Raw genomic sequence first — 21,568 nt, 5'->3', positions numbered from 1 at the left:
TTCACGTTGTTTTTTTCCCCCCTCTCCCCGCTGTTTTGATCCAAGGAAAAAACAAAGGAAAAAAGAAAAGACTACAGAGTGCACTAGGAAGAAGATTGCTGATCAAACTTATCTGGCATAGGTGGCAGTGTTGGGTGCTCCGCGCGTGTAGTTTGTGGGAGCGGGGGGGGGGGGTGGGGGAGTATGAGCGTGCTCAAAGGATGGGAAGGTGAGCTCACCTGTTTGCGTGGAAGCCCGCCGGAGGCGTTCTTCTCAAACTTGGCCCGCAGGTGCGCCATGGAACGAACTGAGCCCTCTGCAGAGGAGTTCGCCTGACCGGTTAACAGCTGAAAGGAAAGCAAACAAACACACACACACACACAAACACACTCAATCACTTGGAGGCCACTGACTGCAGCAGAACTCATCAGCTGTTCATAAGAATGAAGATCAGTTCACATGAAACGTGGGTATGTGCATCTCTAGTGCATTTGTGGCATAGCTTTGATGATGTAAGTTACTGTAACTCAACAGTCCAAAGAGCACACACCTCGTCCAAATAGCTGCAGTTCCGTCTCCGTTTAGCATTCTGGGAGTCGTTGTCTTCCAGCTTCTTCTTGTCCTATACATAAAAAAATGACAAACATTCATGCTTTTCCTTTTTCCTATATATATATATCTATATATAAATAACGGTAATGAAAAAATGTGTGTGTGTATACATACACACATACACACATACATACATACACATTTTTTCATTACCGTTATTTATTTATTTATTTATTTATGTTTTAGAGCTGGTGGTCATTCAAAGGCCTCAGACAGGCTTAGCCTCAGCCTACCTTTGGAATCCTCTTTCGTGGCTGTGTGAGGTTCATTAGGTTGTTAGACTTGGATGAATAGTGTTCATTGTTTTCATCCTTTTCTCTGGCAGCACCTGTAAACAACCACGTCAGTATCTTGCCATGACTTTCGGATATTTGATAGATCTAATTATACTGTAACTAACTGTAAATCATAATGCTATTTTTTTATATAAGTTTTATGTGATAACAATGCAATATTACCCTCCTGTTTTTTGAATAGTGAAATCATAGCATTACACCAGTACACTACGCTTGTGGGCAAATGGCGAAGGCACTCTACACGCCTAGTCCTCTTGCTGTGTAAGATGACCCACGCAGGGGCCTGCTTGCATATTTCAGATACCAAACTTTCATAACTCTAACCACTAGCCTTGCACAACAAGCAATTCTATCTGGTCTACCGGATTAAAAAGGCCTATGCATAGCGCTGAAACTCATTTGACATGCCATGCCATAATGTCCCATGTATACATGGATGACATTATGCATGGATGCTTACTAAGACACTGATGGTCTGACGACACTGCAAATGCTTCTCCTCGTATTAACACCTATGTGCACACCCTAGCAGTAACAACAGACAGGGCAACAAGGTCAATACACTCAGGAAATGGGGAGAGTTCTCTTAGATTGGGGATACAGAGGTGTTAAACTGAGGGAGTGAATGTGTGTGTGTGTGTGTGTGTGAGTGAGAGAGAAGAGAGAGAGAGAGGGAGGGTCATACCGAAGTCTCTCAGGGAGGCACTGTAGAATTTCTCGTAGAACTTGGAGAGGTAGAGCACCATGATGAGCTTGTCGGGTCCCTGCACGACGGCCATCTCCTTGCCCGTGGTCACAGGCTGGATGCCCAGCTCTCGCTCGGCCACGTCGAACGCTAGCTGGTTGTTGGCCTCCGAATCCGCCTCATTCAGGGAGTCGAAGTCACTGGGGGCAGGAAAGGTCAAGCCCGAGGCAAATTAGATTAGTGCTGCCACCCTGTTGCATTTTCAGGGTGAGCTGTTGTGAGGTGCTGTGTGAGGGCAAACAAAATGTCTGCTGAATGGAAGAGTGGTGTGCATGTCATGGTACCCATGGTTACGAGTGGTGTTATCTTTCCCCCAACTGTTATGCCACCATAACTCATTGAAATTATTTCTGTTTAATCACATCTAGATGTGACAAGGCTGGGTGCCTGTGAGAAAGAGAGAAAGAGAGAGAGAGCGAGAGAGAGAAAGAAAGAAAGAAAGAAAGAAAGAAAGAAAGAAAGAAAGAAAGAAAGAAAGAAAGAGAGACTGAAGAGAGAGAGAGAGACTGAAGGAGACAAAGTGAGATTGAATTGGAGAAATGACATAACTGTGTACACTGAGGCCCAGCATGAGGTCATAAGAAGCCCAGTTACAGCACACCCTGATGTTTATTTTCACACAGGTAAGATAAGAGGGGTATGAGAGCAGGCTCAGATACAAACACAGACTTCAGACCTCTACACCGACCTCAGTCAGCAAGCTCATAAACTACACTCCCAAATCTCAAGCTCAAATGTCTTGAACCTGCTTTAATGTTGAGAACATATCTAATGTTCTCTGACTCAAATATGACACTTTCCTTCCACAAAATATGATTTCCCTCTGACTACCTTCCATATTTGAGTGTGTATAGGTAGTTTGAGTATGAGTGTGTATGGTGAGTGAGTGTGAGGGTGAGTGTAAGTGTGCTCACATAAGCTCCGGTCTGAAGTGGTGGATGAGGGCACACAGGGCCAAGCCACTCTTCCAGGAGGAGCTGAGGTCAGTGACCTCCACAGCGCGGTAGCCTTGAGTCTGTTTCTGGCACCAGGACAGCAGTCGGCTGGGCCTGATCTCGGATTCTGTGAACAAGCACCACAATTACGTACTTCCCTATCAACTTCTGCTGTTTACAACAGTGCTGCAAATGAATGGTTGGAATATGTCAATCTAAATGTGGCACAATATAATCAGTAAACCAACTGAGGTGAAGGGAAATGCAACCTAACCTTAGAGAATAAACAAAAAGAACAACTTCCATGCATACACAAGCACACTTCAAAGCTTGTATTTTTACAGATCTCCCTGATTAGACTGCCGGGTCTATAACAGAGATCAAATTGCAGAGAGCGGCAGCACATTTTCTGACCAGGCTAGGCTGACCTGGCCTCCTGTAACACTAGCGGTCATCATTGTGCTGGATGGGTGTGCCAGACGGGAACAGTGATAAGGCATTGTGTGCACATTGACAGGGCATCCAGGTGAAACCAGCTGTCCCATACACCACAGATCAGGTGACCATTAGGACATACCAGCATAGGCAAACAAAGCACAGCTATGGCTTAATTAGGGCGCCACCAATATGGACACAGAGGGAGAATGTAGCACTAGCAGAGTCTTCTGATGTGGGTTTCTAATGAGCTACATGGCAGAGATGAAGGGTGTCGCCTGAGTGCTATGACTCCTTTAGGGAATTATAAAACATGCCCAAGGATGACAGACACATAGCAACACAGCCTCCTCAGTCGGAGTCCCTGCCTGGCATTAACAGACAAAGAGGTCAGTTCAACTCGCGGGCTTCAGCGGTCACTCACCTCTACGTTTCACAGATCTGCGGACAGCAGCACCCCGCTCCAGCAAACTTGAGTCCTGCTCACCATTAATGTACAGATGCTTTACCTAGAGAGGGGAAAAGGAAGAATGGAATGAAGGAAAGATCACATAGTAGAAAAGAAAATGCAATTCCACACTCACTATTTAACAAATTAATTTAATTTTTTATCCCTTTTTCGTTACAGTTACCCATCTAGCACAGCCAGAGGTGATGGTAAGACTAAAATCTATGGCCTTGGAGGTTCACTCCCTAAGAGGCTTAACGAGACCATTCAAGCCAGACTCACCTGATGCGGCCGCACACAGCTGGAGTTGAGGTTTGGGTACCGTGTCGCTGGGTCTATCGTGTACTGTTCGAGATTCTTTGAAATGTTCTCTGGAGTGGTTTGTGGGAGCAGCCTGTAGAGGCTTTCCCTATGCAACAATGAGACGGAAACATTTTAGCTTAATGTCAAAGTCCATATGAAGCCCCAGCGCTGTACAAGTCACAATGATAAAGTATATTTGTGCATTTTGACCAGTGAGGTGTTCATGCCGGTGGTGTCCGTTCACCTCTCAGAGAGGATGTCCAGCGGGGATTTCCCCTGTGCCCAGCCTTGCACCATCCAGGCCGTGTCAAAGGCAGCCAGGAACCCGCGAGCGCAGCCCGTCCCCATTGGCCAGAAGGGCTGCACAGAAAACATCATCATCAGTCGACGCAGCCCCAGCACACACACACATTACTACATACACGCTGCTTTCACAAGCATATTCTGTCCATGAGGATTTCCTCATGCATTGTGCAGTAGTGTTCAGTATGGTTGAAAGTCCTTAGGTAAAGCCTGAAAGTCTAAGGTGTGGTTAACCGTTTTTTTCAATCAAGGGCATGGCTGATGCCATGAATGAAGTGGCCTTTCCACTTTTGTCCATGCACTTTCTAAGCTTACTTTACACCACAAAAGGGATATCGGCCTTTCCTTTCCTAACACGCAGCAACAAGTACAGTCTTGACTTTGGACACATTATGACTTGACATGGGCTGAATAATTTGAGCAAACCTTATGTCAACATTGCATAATAGAGTGCATTTCTGCCCTAGCTTATGGCATGATATTTGATAGAATCCTAGTTCTAGGCAGAGGCGGACAGAGTACACAGCTTCATTACTTGAGTAAAAGTACAGATACCCTTTGCTAAATTTTACTCAAGTACAAGTAAAAGTAAAAGTACAACAGTCAGATGTCTACTTAAGTAAAAGTACTGAAGTACTTGTTTTTAAAAGTACTTGAGTATCAAGAGTAGCCAACATTTTCTAAATATTGCATTACTACTGCCACAGTGCTTACATTTATGTACAGAAACGTCCTACATGGAGTTATGAAAAATGTTAATGTTAATACCTTGGAGAATCATTATGTAAAATGAATCGGAAGTAAAATCAAGTCATTTTCATCTTTTTACCATGTTGCCAGGGATGGGTATTATTTCTAATACATGTATTTAAAATATGTATTTCAAATACAAAATACTAATTTGTAATTGAAACACTTGAAGCGAAAACTATCATTAACTTCTATACAAGTCCTGTGAGGTGGGTCACAGGTTGGCACATTCCCGGGATGGACCTGCTGCGTCTTCATCCATTGTTTCGTCCATGGTTTCGTCTCTTATCTAAATCTGACCATGGAATTGACTTTGTCGGAAAGCTGAAGGTGATTGCTCATAGGCTGTCCCAATCAGTGGCGCCTGCACAATCCAATCACGTTTGAGACGAAAACAACAAATTGAGGGTTTCTGAGATTCTTCTTTTTTCCTTTTTTTTTAGAAGTAGTAACAGGTACTCACAGTTATGAATAGAAATGTAGTGGAGTAAAGAGTACAATATTTGCCTCTCAAATGTACTTGAGTAAAGTCATGAGTACTCCCCAAAAATGATACTCAAGTAAAGTACAGATCCCTCAAAATTGTACTCAAGTACTGTACTCAAGTAAATGTACTCTGTTACTGTCCGGCTCTGGTTCTAGGCCTAGTGCTATTACTATGGTTGGGGAAACACAGCACCCAACTAGTTTTAGATCCCCCTTACCTCTAGTAGACTGTCCCCTACAAGGGCAACGAGTAGTTGATGTCCAGCCTTCTCGCGGATGAGCGCCGCATTCTCCGATGCGTACATGCAGGTGAAGTCGAACATGGCCACGTCAGGCTGGCTGTAGTGGTTGATGGCATAGTCCAGAGAGGGCAGCTGGTAGTTGGTGCCAAAGTCGGCGGCCTCACGGGCGTAGGACAGCAGGGCCTCCTGGTTGACGTTGTCATTGCTTAGCAGCTTCTCAGTTTCAATATAGTCCTGCAGGCCAGAGAAATACATGATCTTGTGAACACCAGTTAATTCAAACTGCTGCTGGGTGAGAGGCTAATTCAGACTCACAGTGGTCATCAAATTAAATTCATTAGGGTCAACTTCACAAGTATTGTAAACACCACCTTTTCAAGTTTGCACAAAGTTATGCATTAATCAGTTAAAGTGGTGTTAACTCTTTGCATGAATAGATCTGATTATGTTCATTCATCCACAAGTGCACTTTTAAATGGGCCATTTGTGAAAAGAAAAGGATTTCACTAACCACGACAATCATAGATTTAATACACTTTTAATACACACATTTAGATCAATGTCCCCACTGTGTGTGTGAAGTTGCTGTCATTACAAGGACCACTGGGTTTTTATTGCAGCGGTGCTTTAATCTTTGGATCTGAAGGCTGGCGTAGCCTTACAGCAAGCTCAGGTGCAACAATAAACACAGTTTATATTCACAAGAGCAGAAGTGAAACCACACACAGGCACAGACACAGGCACAGACTTGACATAAGAATTGAAAATGAGACACCTGGGACTATAAAGCCCTACTTAAGCAAATGAGCACACAGTGATCGAGGCAGAGGATTGCTTTGAGAACGGAATAACAGAACCCTTCCTGATCGGGTTTCATCTAATGATCATCTAAACTCACACACTCACTCATCAATCCCTAATCGCCTCAGAGTTCATAACACCTACTGAGTCATCATGCACACACACTCAGGCCAGCACCTGCTGCTCCAGAGGTCACACACATAAGCAGAGAGAGAGAGAGAGGGAGAAAGAGAGAGAGGGAGAAAGAGAGAGAGAGAGAAAGGAGAGAGAGACAGAGAGAGAGAGAGGGAGAAAGGAGAGACAGAGAAAGGAGAGACAGAGAGAGAGAGAGAGAGAGAGAGAGAGAGAGAGAGAGAGAGACAGAGACAGAGACAGAGACAGAGACAGAGACAGAGACAGAGACAGAGACACAGAGAGAGAGAGAGAGAGAGAGAGAGAGAGAGAGAGAGAGAGAGAGAGAGAGAGAGAGAAATATATGCACACACACACCACCTGATGTAGCGAGTGATCATGCTATCCTAGGGAAGTCTAATGAAATGCAACCATTCTATTGAGCACCCCCCCCACACACACACACACACAGGCAAGCTGCCAATTGTGCCACAGCCACAATTTTGGTGCCACATCAGTCATGCTATATCTAGTCTGACAGCTTCCATTGTCCACACTGCCACCTTGGAAGGCCAAGCCAAGGAAGACACACACACACAGACACGTGGGACTTGCTAGATAGCTTTAGTACAAGTACCAGGAAACCTGGCTGAGAGAGGGTTATATTTTCATAACAGTGACTGACATGGAGCAGTGTGGTGGGATTGCTACTCACATGTATAATGATATACTCACATGTATAATGACCCCCTTATCCAGAAGACTCTGTTTCTTTGCCGTCATCACAAAATAGTGAGTGTCGTCCTTGTAGTACACAATGTTCTCCAGATCAATACCTGCCGTAACAAAACACAGACACACACTCAGTAACATTTATGAGGCGATGTCTGTGTTAAGGCACCCGATCCATTTACAGTAGCTGTTCCAGTTCGCACCACTGAGGTCATTAAGGTTGTACTGACGGCATACAAATTCCACTGGCACAAATCAGACTTATATCAGAGGGCCCCATTCTAGCCCATGTCTATCCTGCAAGGAACCACTTACATGAGTCTGGACAGGCAGGAACAAACACTTAAGACACTTCATATCTCTGAATCGCAAGCCCTTCAAACATGTAGTAGGTGAAACTGCACCCTTACCATCCCTCATATAGAAATAGTTTAATGGCACGGTACTGGATGTTCTATACATCCCTTTTTCAGCAACTCTATTTTTTCCTGATAGCAGTACAGCTTGACATAGATTCTGAGGGCTTAGATGATTACCGGTTTCTTCCCTGAGGTCCAGAAAGAACTTCTGATTAAAGATGAAGGCCACCCCACTGATCTCCTCCACCTTAGCTTCGGCCGTGGTGTGGCGGTTGACAAAGTTGGCAGTGATCGCGATGGCCAGCTTTCCGCGGAACTCCTTCCTTCGAAAGCCTGGTGATCGAGAGAGAGAGAGAGAGAGAGAGAGATAGAGAGAGAGAGAGAGAGAGAGAGAGAGAGAGAGCTCAGCACACGTCTGGACAGGGCTCAGACTTCAGAGAGACTGTGGGAAACCTGCCAGCTCTGATCAAAAAGACCGGAGGTTCTATGTCTTGGGGTTGAGATTGTTTTGACATTGTGGTTGCCTTCAACCCACTTATTTTCATTAAAAACCTGAATGGAACACTGATGAATGCCTGGTTTCATATAGCAGCTAAACAATTTCTCTCTATTTATTTAACGAGAATCACCCAGGAATCCAAATCAAATCCCACAGCCAGTTTAATTGCCACACTCTGCTGAATCTATCTATACCAATTCATTCTACACATAGCAGATAAAAAGGTTCATTTGTTCCCCACTTCTCCAGTAATCTAACCTTTGGACTCCGGAGTCGTTTCTGTGTTATGACAGACGACTTCGACCTCTCCTTACAAGGAAACAACTGTACACTACACGTGTCTAAAAAAACTCCAGTATAGCCCCAAGACTCAACACTACAGACAAGCTGTTAAAGTCGGCCAAGGAAGCTGCCATTCACTTCAGTATGGTTCAAAGGTGGCTCAAACATAAAAAAGGTTATCTTGTGGATAGAGAACAAAGAAAAACAATAAGCTGTCTGAATGGGGATTTTATCCAAATTATGGCGTCTGTGAGAATGGCCTGGAAACTGGGTTCAAACTGTGTCAGCAAGAAGGAATTGGAGCACTTTTCAGACATCTTAAAGTGTGTGCTTTCCACCTCCTATTCAATCTGGGTTAAAACAATACTTCATAGAATTTCAATAAGACTTGTAGGGTAGAATACCCCATATTAATTGTTGAAATAAGTATTAAGTAATCTTGTACACCGCCATTGAACGACCTAATCAGTGTCCAGACAGACTTTTCATTTAGGCTGATTCAGCAGTTCCAAATACATCAATTGCTTTTTTTAAGTGAGGCACTTCAGCTTTCTATTTTGGTTCTTGTAGACATTGTACGTACATGAGCGGCACATTTACATGACATCACATGACAAACATGACATGAAACACCTGCCTACTGCCCATATCCTTACAGCTACTCCCACTCACTCACCATCAAGTGTGTTCCTGCGGCCATCTGCCCCGATCACCACGTCAAAGTCATAGCTGGCCAGTTGGTGGTCGGCTGGTCGAATCTCTGCCCTCCATCCATGCCCTAGGGTGGAGAGGACCGGGACGTCTTTACACAAGCAGTGAAAGGGCAGCCATCCACAGTAATCTAAGGGCAGCCGTGGCCCACTGGTTAGCACTTGTAACCGGACTTGTAACCGGAGGGTTGCCGGTTCGAGCCCCGACCAGTGGGCTGCGGCTGATGTGCCCTTGAGCAAGGCACCTAACCCCTCACTGCTCCCCGAGCGCCGCCATTGTAGCAGGCAGCTCACTGCGCCGGGATTAGTGTGTGCTTCACCTCACTGTGTGTTCACTGTGTGCTGTTTGTGTTTCACTAATTCACCGATTGGGTTAAATGCAGAGACCAAATTTCCCTCACGGGATCAAAAAAGTATATACATATACTTAATACTTATACTATACATTAGATCTCTCGCTGCCAGGACTGCACGCCTGAAATTGTTTTATAGACTGGTAAAAAAAAAAAAAGGCTTAAAACTACAACGTCGGTCATCCTCATATAACACCCATTCACACAGAGGCATGTAATAGTTAAAGTAAAATGTTTAACACATTCACATTGCAAGCAAATTCTTGTGAAAACAGTTGAAGACGACTGATGGGTGTGCATAACAGAGGAGGCGCGAGTGCCCTCTCTGACGCTGGCCCTATATATAGAGCAGGTCTGGAGGGTTTATCCTTTCTACAATGCCAGGGGTTGAGTGGCAATGACGTGCGTGAGAAACAGAAACCCTCTTGATATCAGCTTCATGCATGTGCAAATGCTGGGTCGGTGGTTGTGGATGGAAAAAATGCTTTTTTCCCCAAGACAAACCATCTGCAGAATGTCATCATGGTGGGAAACGAGGGTAAAAGAAAACTACCGGTGATCACATTGCTCAATTTAGACATGCTTCCTATTTTTAACAAGCCCCTGCCAACTATGCAGCAATGCGACAGGCTACTGGTCACGGTGTCACCAGACTCAAGCTCGAGAGTCAAAAAGAGATTACAGTGTTTAATGGACATATAATGACTAAGGCTAGTATTGTTGAAAGGCTGAGGCCTAAAGGCAGTCACCGCACTGAGATCCTGTACTCGCCAAGTCAGACACTCAATCTCTGGTATGCAAGGACATTCTTACGCTGCCATCTGCAAGTCTTTGACAGAGAAGGCATTGAGCAACCAAGACATGGTTTATTATGACCCACGGAACTAATACTTGCAGCCATGAAGTTAGATGTATTGAAAAAAAGCTGTCTACAGTGCATACTTCAGACAAATTGGTTTGATGCCTTATTGTGGCAATGTGAACTTCCGGATAGCTGCACCCACTTGACCCAGACTTGTTTAATGATCTAATCTGAAGGCAACACGGCTCTTAATATAACAGTATGCCTGGAAGAAGATAGTATTGCTAAAGATTAGTCAAAATGCAAACAAATAATCACCATCACTGCCCTGATCCTCTGGTGGCTCCAGGAGCTTCACAAACTCAACTTTGACGTGCACCTCCACACCGACAATGAGGGCAATCTTCAACAGCATGAGTTGGAGCTGGCGAATACCTGGGAAACACACAAACACATACCAAAAAGGGAAACAGTGACCCAAGGGTTCTACACAATAACAAAACAACATAATAAGTAGTCAACAACTTTGAGTTTTTCACCCAACTGAGTACAGTAGGCCTACTCCGCATTTCTGAGTAGAATGAAACAAGCACACAGAATAAGAAAATACTTGGATTTACAGGAGAGAACCACAGACAGCTAGGCTACACCATGCATCCACAGGGTAGGCCTATGGCTCTTCTTACTTAACTGTGTTACAAGCATTGCCAGGATTACATGAATCTCTGGCACCATAAGGAGAGTCTATCAGTTTCTCTCAGACATCGCTCACAGACAGATTTGCTGGCAGAGCGATAGGGCCTACAGATAGCAGGGCCTATTTTAACAGTCAAATTTCAAGGGTACTGGCTAGGAGAGAAAAAAACAGGAAACATGGAGGAAAGGCTTTGGCCCAGTCTGTAGTGAGCCTGGAGTAAGCTTTAAAGGAACATGACTTAAACTCCTCATTGACACAACATGGTCATTTAGTTTTACATTAATGTCATGGTTAGTGACGACTGGCACTCACTGATGTGGTCTATGGCTCCAGCGCAGAACTTGCCGTAGAACTTCTTAGCACCGAGTTCCTTGAGGTCATAGATGGTGTAGGGCCAGAGGTGAAGCACATTGTTCCTGGAGAAGGTGTCCCTCTTCTCGATCAGGACCACTTTGGCTCCCAGAAGGGCCAACTCGATGGCTGTGCGAAGGCCACAGGGACCACCCCCAATAATCAGACACTAAGGACGAACAAAGAGAAGAGTTATTTCAGCAAATAAGCTACAAATAATTAGACACAGGAGCCTATTACATCTCTGAGCATAGCCTATTCTACATAATCAGTTGCTGCTAATCTTTAATGAACAAAATGGGATTAGCAAAGGCTACTCTGAACAGGAGAGTAGCAATGACCATACTGTGCACACCAAGGAATAAGTTAACAACATAGAACAAATGAAATGAGATGGCCATGACTAGGGGTTTCATCAACTAGTCGACTATAAAATCACTAGTGGGTGCTGTAGGCTGTAAGGCTGAACAATGAATCAAATTTTAATCAACATTGCAATTTGAACTGATAGAATTAGCTAATAGCATTAGGCATGCTATTAGGCAATCAGCAGTGACCCAACCTATAGGGCTAAGGTTATAGGCTAAGTGGGTTAGACATTTCCATGTATGGAAATGTATGCCATTAGTGCATCACTAAAACCTGAGACCTGTTCCACAGTGACATGAACAGCTCTATAAAACTGTATTAAAAGACATCTGTTATAGATAACCATTTAAAGTTGACACACCCTCAGCCCTAGCACTAGCATTAACGTTAACACCAGTGCTGTACTTGTACATAATGGTACAAAACACTAATGCTCCATTCATGTGTACTTTCCCTTAGTTTGGAAAATTAATTACTGAATTCCAGAGTCAGGCCTAAGAAAATGTAGGCAAAGTATGGACACCTAGGCCTTCTCATGACAGAAAAAAAAATTGGCAAGAGCCAACTGGGAAGAAGTAGTGCACATTCCATGCAATGATAAAATATAAGCAAACACTTTACCATAGATGGCACTAAGAGCACAGCCATGAAACAGGCTTCACATTTACAACCATCTTCTAGATAAAGCCATGCCAGTCAACTATAAAAGGAGTCTTCAGGAAATGGGTCATTTGACTTGCCTCTGATCAAATAACAATGCATAGATTTCGATCATCTATAATGATCTCGATGTACAGTATCTACAGAGAGACAGGCGCTAAAATTTGCAATGACTGAAAAAATTTAAAATTAACAACCCAAACATATAATTGCACAAACAATATGAAACACCTGATGTTGCACAAACAATATGAAACAACTGCCTGATGGAAACTACAGCTGGACTATCAACAATCTTCTAAGCTTACATAGCTCCTATTATTATAAATCTCTATGCATCGCAGTGATGGGAGAAGGCTTCCTGTGGGCCTTAGTTGGACTAGACTTCCTGCCCCTAGAGTGGGCACATACTGTACCATCCAGAGGGAACACTCCTCCCATCTCAATCACCATTTTATATTAACGTGTACATTCAGCAACACATCCATGTACAACATTACCCACTCCTCACAGAGCTGAGGCTTCAGGAAGAGGAAGAGGGAAACCAGCCAAGAATAACATGCAAAATGCTGCACAGACGTTACGCTGACGTGTAGACGTTATTGTTTTTGATGAGATGATCCAACACGATAAAAACAAGGATGTAAATCCCTGCTCTACTTCAACCAGAGTTATGTTAATTGACATGTTATCAGATGTGTGGCCTGGGGTGGGGGGGTGTTACCTTCTCAGGCTGAGCGTTGACATAATTTGTATGCCAAGATACATGCATTATATTCAGCTATATTCTGTATCTGAAGGTTTTATGCAAAAAGAAAAAAATAAATGAAAAGAAAACATAAATATAAGTAGTGCACATGCCTTGCAATGACAAGTTATTCATTTATACACAGTAGGCTATTCTACACGTCTGAAGGGCAGACAAGTGATTTAACTACCAAATCTAAAAGATGGAAATGAGTTTTGTTTGTACAAATCTGCCAGGGTTTGCCTCCATGTGAGTCATTTCCTAACACACATTTCTCTCTCAGTACATGTCCTGATGTGCTGACAAACTGATCTAGAGATCTCATGGTTGTGATGGAAAGAGCAAAAACCTACAAGTCATAACCAAAGCAGCCAGCACCCACTGGGAAAAGCAGAGGAACAAGACTGCCATATCAGCCCTGGCAGCATCCTCAATACCAGTCACAGGGTCCAGTTAGCAGGAAATATGACAGACAGGAAATAGATTAATCTCAAACTCAGGCATGTTGAAAACTAAAAGTTCCTGTTGAGATAAAGTGTTGGTCTTACCCTTGTGTCTGGGCAGGCATTGCCTTTCTTGTACTCCTTGTGGCTGGCTCTCTTGTCCAGCTTGTTCCACAGCGGCTCAGCCTTCCACGAGGTGACCGCGCTCTTGAGGTTGCGGTAGAAGGCACTGTAGTGGGACGGGTCCAGGTCCAACTGCCGACATAGTATTCCGAAGGCCTGGAGGGTGCCTTTGCACGTGGACGCCTGGATAAAAGTCTCGAAGAGCTGTCCGGACTGATCATCAAGCTCGCCCATCGTCCAACCTCACAGCTTGCTACCTCGGTGTTCCGTTAGCAGCCACTTAAGTCTTCAGGTCCAAGACAAGTGCTGCGCACATTCCCACTCAAGAGTCTGGAAGCAAAGGCAAAAGCACACATATATATACTAAGATTAAAAGGACTTTGACCAGAGGTCAGCGTTCCAAGTCAATCAGGAGTCATCAGTAATCATAACTAGGTTGGCTCACTTCTGATCTCATTAGACCAGGTGAACACTCATCATTAGCAATTATTCCAAAACAACTGTTCACCTTCAAACCAAGACCCAAGCCATTTTTGAGGGGTATTTATAGTGACTTACAGGCATGAACTGCTTGATGGGATTATGAAAGTGCTCGCCAGGTCAGACAGAACAAAGGTATTTTTTTAAACTCAGGAATTAGGGTGGAATGTGGCGTTAATGGCCAAGTCTCTTCAATGTGTTAGCAAAAAACTGATCTTGAACACATCATTTCAATCATGTTTTTCACTTTGCTAGACGGTGTGGGGGGGGGGGGTCACCTTCTCAGGCTGAGCGTTGACATAATTTGTATGCCAAGATACATGCATTATATTCTGCTATATTCTGTATCTGAAGGTCTTATGCAAAAAGAAAAAAATAAATGAAAAGAAACCATATGCAAAATATACCAAAACATGAATATAATATAGAAGAATATAGAAAAAGAAAAACTATTCAGAGGTAAAGGCAGCATTGCTTAATTGTGTGTGTCAACACACTTCCATATTGTTTTCTCTTTGCTGTGCCAGGACCCGTCTTCCTTCCCTTTTGAACCGATATCAGTACCTTATCAGTAGCTCAAAGAACCATGAAGTCATTCAACCACTATGAACAACATGCTCAAGCATATCTACTTAAAAGGTTATGTTTCTAATAGCTGTACATTGACTGGCCTGTAACAATGGCGTATCCATATTGTTTTCTCTTTGCTGTGCCAGAACCAGTCTTCCTTCCCTTTTGAACTGATGTCAGTACCTTATCAGTAGCTTGAAGAACCATGAAGTCATTCAACCACTATGAACAACACGCTCAACTTAAAAGGTCATGTTTCTAGCTGTGCATTGACTGGGCTGTAGCAATTATCAAGGTAGCAGGAATGACGCTGGTGATGAACCTGGGAAAGCCAGTCTGTGAAATCTGTTCTGCCACGTACTATTCACTGCTTCAAATGCTCATATCAGATAAAATCTGCATTCACATGAGCCTTTCTGCATCTACCAAGTAACTTCCTTGTAAACCATTGCTTTAACGTACTTAATTACAGGGTAGGAGACACAAAAATCAAAATAAAGTAATTTACATAGACCTAACCAGTTTAACTCTAGTGGCAAAATGGTCTAATTTTGTTCCTCTGTTTGATAAGTGGTGTGTGTGTGAAATGTTTCACATCTCTAAAAAGTTAGTGTGTGTATTAATCAAACACTGAAATCCATAACAGAACATTTTTTAAAGGTGCTAAGCAATGCTGGGTAACATCACTTTTGTTGACTTTCAAACAAAACAGAGAGCTAGCTCGCTACTTCCTCCCCCTCCCTCCCGTGCTGCTCCCGTGCAATTGAAACTCTCCTAAATGTGCATCTCGTCTGTGATTTGCTGGAACAGTTTGTTATGTTTTTATGGGCTAGGTTTGCCCAGGTTGTTGTTGTTGCCGTTTTTGGAGCCTGTGCTGTCCACAGAGATTGCATTTTTTTACAGTGTATTCAGGGCACAGACAGCTAGCGGTTGGTTGGGTGATGTTTGCAGTAAGTGACATAAAATGTTTTAGCCTAAAAAAAAAGTGTGGCATCGCTTAGAGCACCTTTAAATGTAAACATGCATGAATTTCAAAGTATTAAAAAAAGCAACTACAACATGCAATGCATGTTTTGTTTCCATGAGGTCCAACACAGCGATACCTGAATCAGATTAGTGGCTTTATGCACAGGAAAATGCATGAGGTATACGAGAGAGCAGTCTACCCCAGGCCTGGTCGCCTACAGCAGCCCAGCTGTCAATCATCCCTCTCCTTCAGCGGTCCTCTGGGAGGCTTCCGATCTCTGAGGCCTAATCGAGTTTAGCAGCCAGCTACAACATCTCCGCTGCCACTGCGTGGAGGCAATATCTCAGGACAGCTGCTTCACCCTGCCCCTCTCCAAACATGCCCTTCCCTCCCATCCCATGCTTTAGCTGCCTGGCCCCGTGAGAATTCGGTCTGCAGACCATGATGATGAACCCTGACCCCGACATTTCCTATCCTGGACCTCATCCAGTGAAATCTCCAAGGCCCCCTTAGACACATAGAAACCCAAAGCCCATAAGCAAAAGGCAGTGTGGTCCAGGAAGTTCACTGGAAGGTTTCTGTCTATATTTGACGACACATCATGGGAGTTTTCAAAGGAAATACCAGGCACTATCAAACTCAAACATCTCCCTCAATTTGAGGTAATGGGTCACGTTGTTTTAGAACAGTAAGAACTGTAGCTGGCATATACGTGACTGAAGGCGGTGGAACTAAAGGACATTTCGCTTCCACAAAGTGAGCTTGACTTGCTCCAAGAAATCGAAATTCAGACAAACAACAGTGAAACTGGAGCGCTTTAAAGCCGAACAATCAGTTACTACAGAGCAAAGCCCCTGGCGAGTGTGTCGCCGTTCAGTGGGAGAGTAATTCACATGAGCAGTGGTGTGACAAAGCCAACATTCCAGACATCCTAAGTTTAAAGGCATGACTTCAGCTTGGAGAAAAGAGCCTCTTCAGCTTTACTGCTCACAGCACTATTGCTGGCAAATATGTTTGCTGTGTGAGGCATGCTGGCGAGAGGGGTGGAAGGGTAGAACACAAATACAGGTAAGGAGAGAGCATTGTGCTCATTTGGGTTGGGGTTGTGTTTATGCTTCAGAAAAGGACTTCTATTAGATCAGCCCAGATTGTTAGCCCTATGACCTAGAAATGTCTGAAATGACACAGTTCTACAGTGCAGCATAGAATAAAAGACAATAAAAAGATTTGGGCTTGCCAGTGAAAGACAACTCTGGACTCTATAAGTAAACCATCTACCCTCATTGTGCTGTTTGTCTTTGCATCATACCTAACACAAAAGCACACTTAAAAACCATGCACTGTTTCATATTCAGAGACTTCCTGTTTGCTTGGGAGAAAAACCCTTTACCATCAATGGAAAAAAGCAAGTCTGTTGTGAGGACTGCTAGGCATCTGCAACAAGGCCCTTGCACTCTAAAACACCTGATGCATGGGTTATAGCTACACCATGAAGGGTAACATTTACCTACACCTCAGTGCTTTGCCTTGGGATAAGAAACTCCCTGAGGTGAGTACTCAGGCCATCCCCATGATCACACTCATCAATGGCATACCATGATCGGAATGGTGTGAAACACTCACACACGCAAAGTTCATCTGCATAAGTCAAGTGTAGTTTTTAATCCTTCAGTGGAACTGGTGTGCTAAGTAACTGAGTTAATTAAAGAGGAGTACGGGTCATGGTGCCATGACAGAGGCTGTAATGACCACTTCAGATTACCATCATTTTGGTGAGTAGATTTAGTCTGCCCACATCAAAAAACAGGAAACTAGAATTTGAAGGAATACGTTAAAAGGAAAAATAGAGAGAGATCCTTGTTCTGTTCCAAGTGCTCATTTGCCATTCCCCTGGGGGCATGACAGAGACAGAGGTAAACACATTAAAGGAAGGGTTTATGGGAGGAGGACACAGTCCCAACTGCCACAGAGCACAACAACGCTCGAGTTAAGTGAGTCATCAGAAAACATGGAGCTGCACACAATGGCTAGGGTATTGCTTCAAAACTCAAGAATAATCCTCATAGTGCCCTGGAATGAGAATGACATCCAGACTGAATCTAAATAAAATTCACCTGCTCAGTCAGCCTGAATGAAAAACATTTACCAAATGTAACCTTGCACCAACACCCTAGAATACTGAAAAGTTTTTTAAAAGTTTTTATAAGGGCTTTCACTTAGGCATATTCAGGACGTCTGCTGCAGCCTTGAAAATGTGAGTGTGTGGTGCAGGCTTCACAAGGCATCTGCTCAGAATAGACAGGTTTCAAGTTTCCAGTAGAAGCCCAGTGGGCAGCACACCTCTAACGCAAGTCCCTTCACCTATAGAACCAAGTATCCACTCAGACATAGACCTCATAATTTTCAGCTGCATCTATATAGAATGATATAGAATATGACATTCACATCAAGGTAAAATATCCAAGAAGGTTTACTATTTCATGCCCTGAGGAAGTAGCCTGACGTAGATACATTCAGGGCTAAGTTCAGGCTGGCTTTTCAGGAACTGTGGCTGTTTTTCATTTTTATCCTTTAGGGGTCTTGGTCAAATGTCAAATATGACATCATGCACACCTCCCCAGCACAGGAAAAGGATAAGAAAGGCAGTACCTTCTTATGGTTCCATGATCCTTAAGGGTTACTTTCAATAAGAAACTTGTTTTGGGTGCCTGGATGAAATCATCCTAGCACATTTGATTCTTACATGCTAAGCTGCTATAGCCTGCTCATCCAGTTTGTGTTGACAGATGATCTCCCCACTGACTCAGATCCTCAAGAGGGGGATATGTGTATGGTGGACTGACTGGCCATCAGGGTTGTGCACAATTTGAATTGCAATTCTGCTTCCTGTTTGCTACCTCTATTGAAATGCAAGTGAAATTCAAGAATTGAATTGGAATTTCAATTCTAAGCAATTCAATTCTGGAATTTTGCACAAGCCTGCTGGCCATACTTGCCAATGGCTATTCTGCTTCTGTGACAATGTGATGGACTAGAAAACGTTTGTTAACAGGAAATGGAATCAAACCCATACAAACAAAGGTTATGTTGCTTTGCATTGCAAAGGGAATTTCCGACTCTGCCAGAGGTTGCCAGAGGCATGGTGCACAGAAAAAGGCTTTAGCTACTTCTTTTTCAAATTAGGTCATGGACAATAAAAAAAAAAAGGTCATGTCATCTCTAATTCTTGTGGTCATTCAATTTTGTATGGTTTACTCATAGAATTAGGAAGACCTGGAAACTCTTCCAAAAAAGTAATCAAGTTCAGCAAATAAGACTCACTGTCATAATAGGCCTCTATTCAGTAAAGACCATCAATTTAATCTTTTTATATGAAGTTAAAATGGGAAATTGGAGCACATACTCGATCAATAGCCACAAAAATGTCCTACAAACAAGGGCCATGGTCCAGTCAAGCAATCTTTGTATTTCCTTAATCCAAAAGAAAATGGTGAAGGAGTAGCACTCCCTGCATTACATATAATACAATATTTTATAACAAAATAAAATAGAGAAGGCTATCAATCAACTCCTATTACAACAGGTGTAAGACTACAGTGTTTAGCCTCAACGCGATGACCCAAATGACAAACACAGCTCCATGTTACTCTGAAAAAGACAAGATGAAGACAAGTAACTCCCTTCTCCCTTCTTCTAATTTTAAAATTTCTGTGCCATCTGACCAGTTTAGGAGAAAAAAAATACTTTGTATCCTGATAAACATGCATCGCATGCAGGTTGCAAAACTACATATTACATCAGGGTTTTGAAAAGCAGGCTGAAATAAATGAGTGGTGATCAAGTCAATGTCACCAATTGATTGGTGACAATTGCCCACAAAAATATATCCATTCTCACACTACCTTCCTCCTCTGGATGCCTCCCCCACTGGAGTGAGTTTAGCTGAACTCCTGACAGCTAGCCATATGGCACAGCAATGACAGTGACACCACCACTAGCACTTGGTGTATTTTTGTCATTCCCTCTCTTGATAGGCTGAGCAGCCCTTATAAGTCTGTTGCTTGCACTAGGAAATGAACACTTGTATAACTGTTTGTTTGTACTGCTCTGACAGTAACATTGGATTGTAAAAATCAAATGTCAAAAATAAAAAAGTAAAAGGTTCCCATATAGATTTACATGTGATATGTGCCACGAGAAAATCTAATCAATCTATCTAACTCCAGAGAGAAGTGTTGTTGGTTATATTTACATGTAACCATTTCAACAGTTTTACAGTTGTTTATACAGAGGAACCCATGTCCTTATGAATACAGCCAATAGTGGACAGTCTTCTATAATGTATGACTCGGGTGTTATAAGTCACACCTGAGTCAGATAACCCTAGTCATATACCCAATCATATCACAATGGCAACACTGCTTAATCGCCATGTATCTTTAAACAGAAAGTCTGTTGGATCTTTTAATGAGTAGCCTAGGCCAAGAAATGCACCATCTGAGATGTCAGTCATGAACATCACTAATCTTGTGGTTCACATCTATCAACACCCATTACAGATTATTGCCTCAAGAGAAAATAACACCTGTTCTGCAAACTCCTCATCCTAAATCAGTATTACACCAACTATAACTCACTATTTGGCAGGAACATAGGCTATTGCACAAATAAGCGACTAAAGCCGAAAGAAAATGTGCAGAATAATAGGCTCATACTTAATTGGGATTTATATTATTTCTGATTAATAAATGTCTGACGCAGGTAGGCCTATTTATTGGTAATCTCCTTATACTCATCATGATGGATGTCTGACTCAACATACTGTATGATGTTAGTTTGCACAATATACATTATACATACATTATTGACAGGATTAAGCGGTTGTATAGCAGATCGTAGGCCTAGGCTATTCAACTGAATTACACGTTTTTTTCAAAGCTATTTAGGTAGCCTACCTAACTTCGCAATTTACAATAAAATGAATTGTAGCCAATGATAAAATATTTACGAATTGAAACTATAGTCATAGGCAAAGTGTAACCGCAAACCCGAAACACAACCCGATCCCGTCTTAAATTGTAAATTAAAGTTTAATAGGCTGCAGTTTTGAAGCCGATAGAAGACTTCGTTGAAGGGGTAAGCTACCTATGAGTTCCCAAAAGTCTACACTCTACAGGATAAAGCGCCTACATAGCATTTTATGATTGCCAACCAGGCGTGATTTCACACTTAACGAAACCTTGCTGTTTAGTGAACTTACTTATCTTCAGGTGTGAGTTTAGTTCAGTGACAGCGGCTTTGATCAATTCCATGCGAAGGTTCCACAGAAAACCACTGTCCTTTTTTCAATCTTGAACTATTATTACCATATCAAATTTCAAAGCTCGAGGTAACTGCTTATGTCCCTCTTAACTCCCAAATGAAGCCGTGTAGTTTGCGAGCGCAGTCTGGTGCCTCTCATATTATCTTCAAGGCGGTGCTTCGGCGACATGACGTCCAATGGGAAGTTTGGCGATAAACTTGGAACGCAAACCTCTTGGCCAATCCCCGGGATTAATTGTCAGCAACCCTGGAGTTCTGGGGTCAGACTCCACAACATAGGCTAGGCCTAAACAATTATGGCAACACTCCTGGGATTCGATTTAGATTAGAAAAAGCCTAAAATCCGTCTCAGAAAATTTTGTTTCTGTTTATTTCTGTTTGTTCTTGTTTTTGTTTGTTTTATTTTAGTTAACATTTGGCCCTGTTAACTAATAGGCCTATTATATATATGCTACGCAAAATAATGGCACAACAATAGCCTACGTCGTTTGTGAAATTGCAAACTTTACTATCTAAAGTGTCCACATCTGATTTATTCTTGTGCATAGCCTACCGTCATGTGTGCATAACTTCAGCTATAGTCACCAAATTCCTAATAGGCCCTATCTGATTGTCCAGTTTATTAAACACAAGGCAACAACTGTGGCGTATGGAG

At 42.9% G+C, this 21,568-nt stretch overlaps 1 protein-coding gene across 7 annotated transcripts in view; it reads right to left on the bottom strand.

The window, feature by feature from the left end:
- The window catches only part of mical2b (microtubule associated monooxygenase, calponin and LIM domain containing 2b), a 42,289-nt gene extending 21,264 nt beyond the window's left edge, over positions 1-21,025 (bottom strand). For all 7 annotated transcript variants that reach the window (XM_076263940.1, XM_076263948.1, XM_076263958.1 and 4 more), the window contains exons 1-16: positions 20,852-21,025; positions 13,557-13,904; positions 11,193-11,400; positions 10,502-10,618; positions 8,995-9,096; positions 7,715-7,870; positions 7,182-7,282; positions 5,511-5,768; positions 3,998-4,113; positions 3,733-3,859; positions 3,427-3,511; positions 2,547-2,694; positions 1,573-1,772; positions 825-919; positions 530-601; positions 219-326 (exon numbers count right to left, since the gene is read on the bottom strand). In XM_076263940.1, the coding sequence (XP_076120055.1) occupies positions 219-326; positions 530-601; positions 825-919; positions 1,573-1,772; positions 2,547-2,694; positions 3,427-3,511; positions 3,733-3,859; positions 3,998-4,113; positions 5,511-5,768; positions 7,182-7,282; positions 7,715-7,870; positions 8,995-9,096; positions 10,502-10,618; positions 11,193-11,400; positions 13,557-13,808 (2,145 nt within the window). In that variant the 5' untranslated portion in view covers positions 13,809-13,904; positions 20,852-21,025. The remainder of the gene's footprint in view (positions 1-218; positions 327-529; positions 602-824; positions 920-1,572; positions 1,773-2,546; positions 2,695-3,426; positions 3,512-3,732; positions 3,860-3,997; positions 4,114-5,510; positions 5,769-7,181; positions 7,283-7,714; positions 7,871-8,994; positions 9,097-10,501; positions 10,619-11,192; positions 11,401-13,556; positions 13,905-20,851) is intronic.
- Positions 21,026-21,568: the final 543 nt, after the last annotated feature.

The sequence above is a fragment of the Alosa pseudoharengus genome, unplaced genomic scaffold, assembly GCF_046254945.1.
Source record: "Alosa pseudoharengus isolate Yale_2024_CS ecotype anadromous, Long Island Sound unplaced genomic scaffold, YU_APseudo_1.1 YU_APseudo_1.1_scf_10, whole genome shotgun sequence".
Lineage (NCBI taxonomy): Eukaryota > Metazoa > Chordata > Actinopteri > Clupeiformes > Clupeidae > Alosa > Alosa pseudoharengus.
This window is presented reverse-complemented; position numbering and strand designations above follow the sequence as displayed.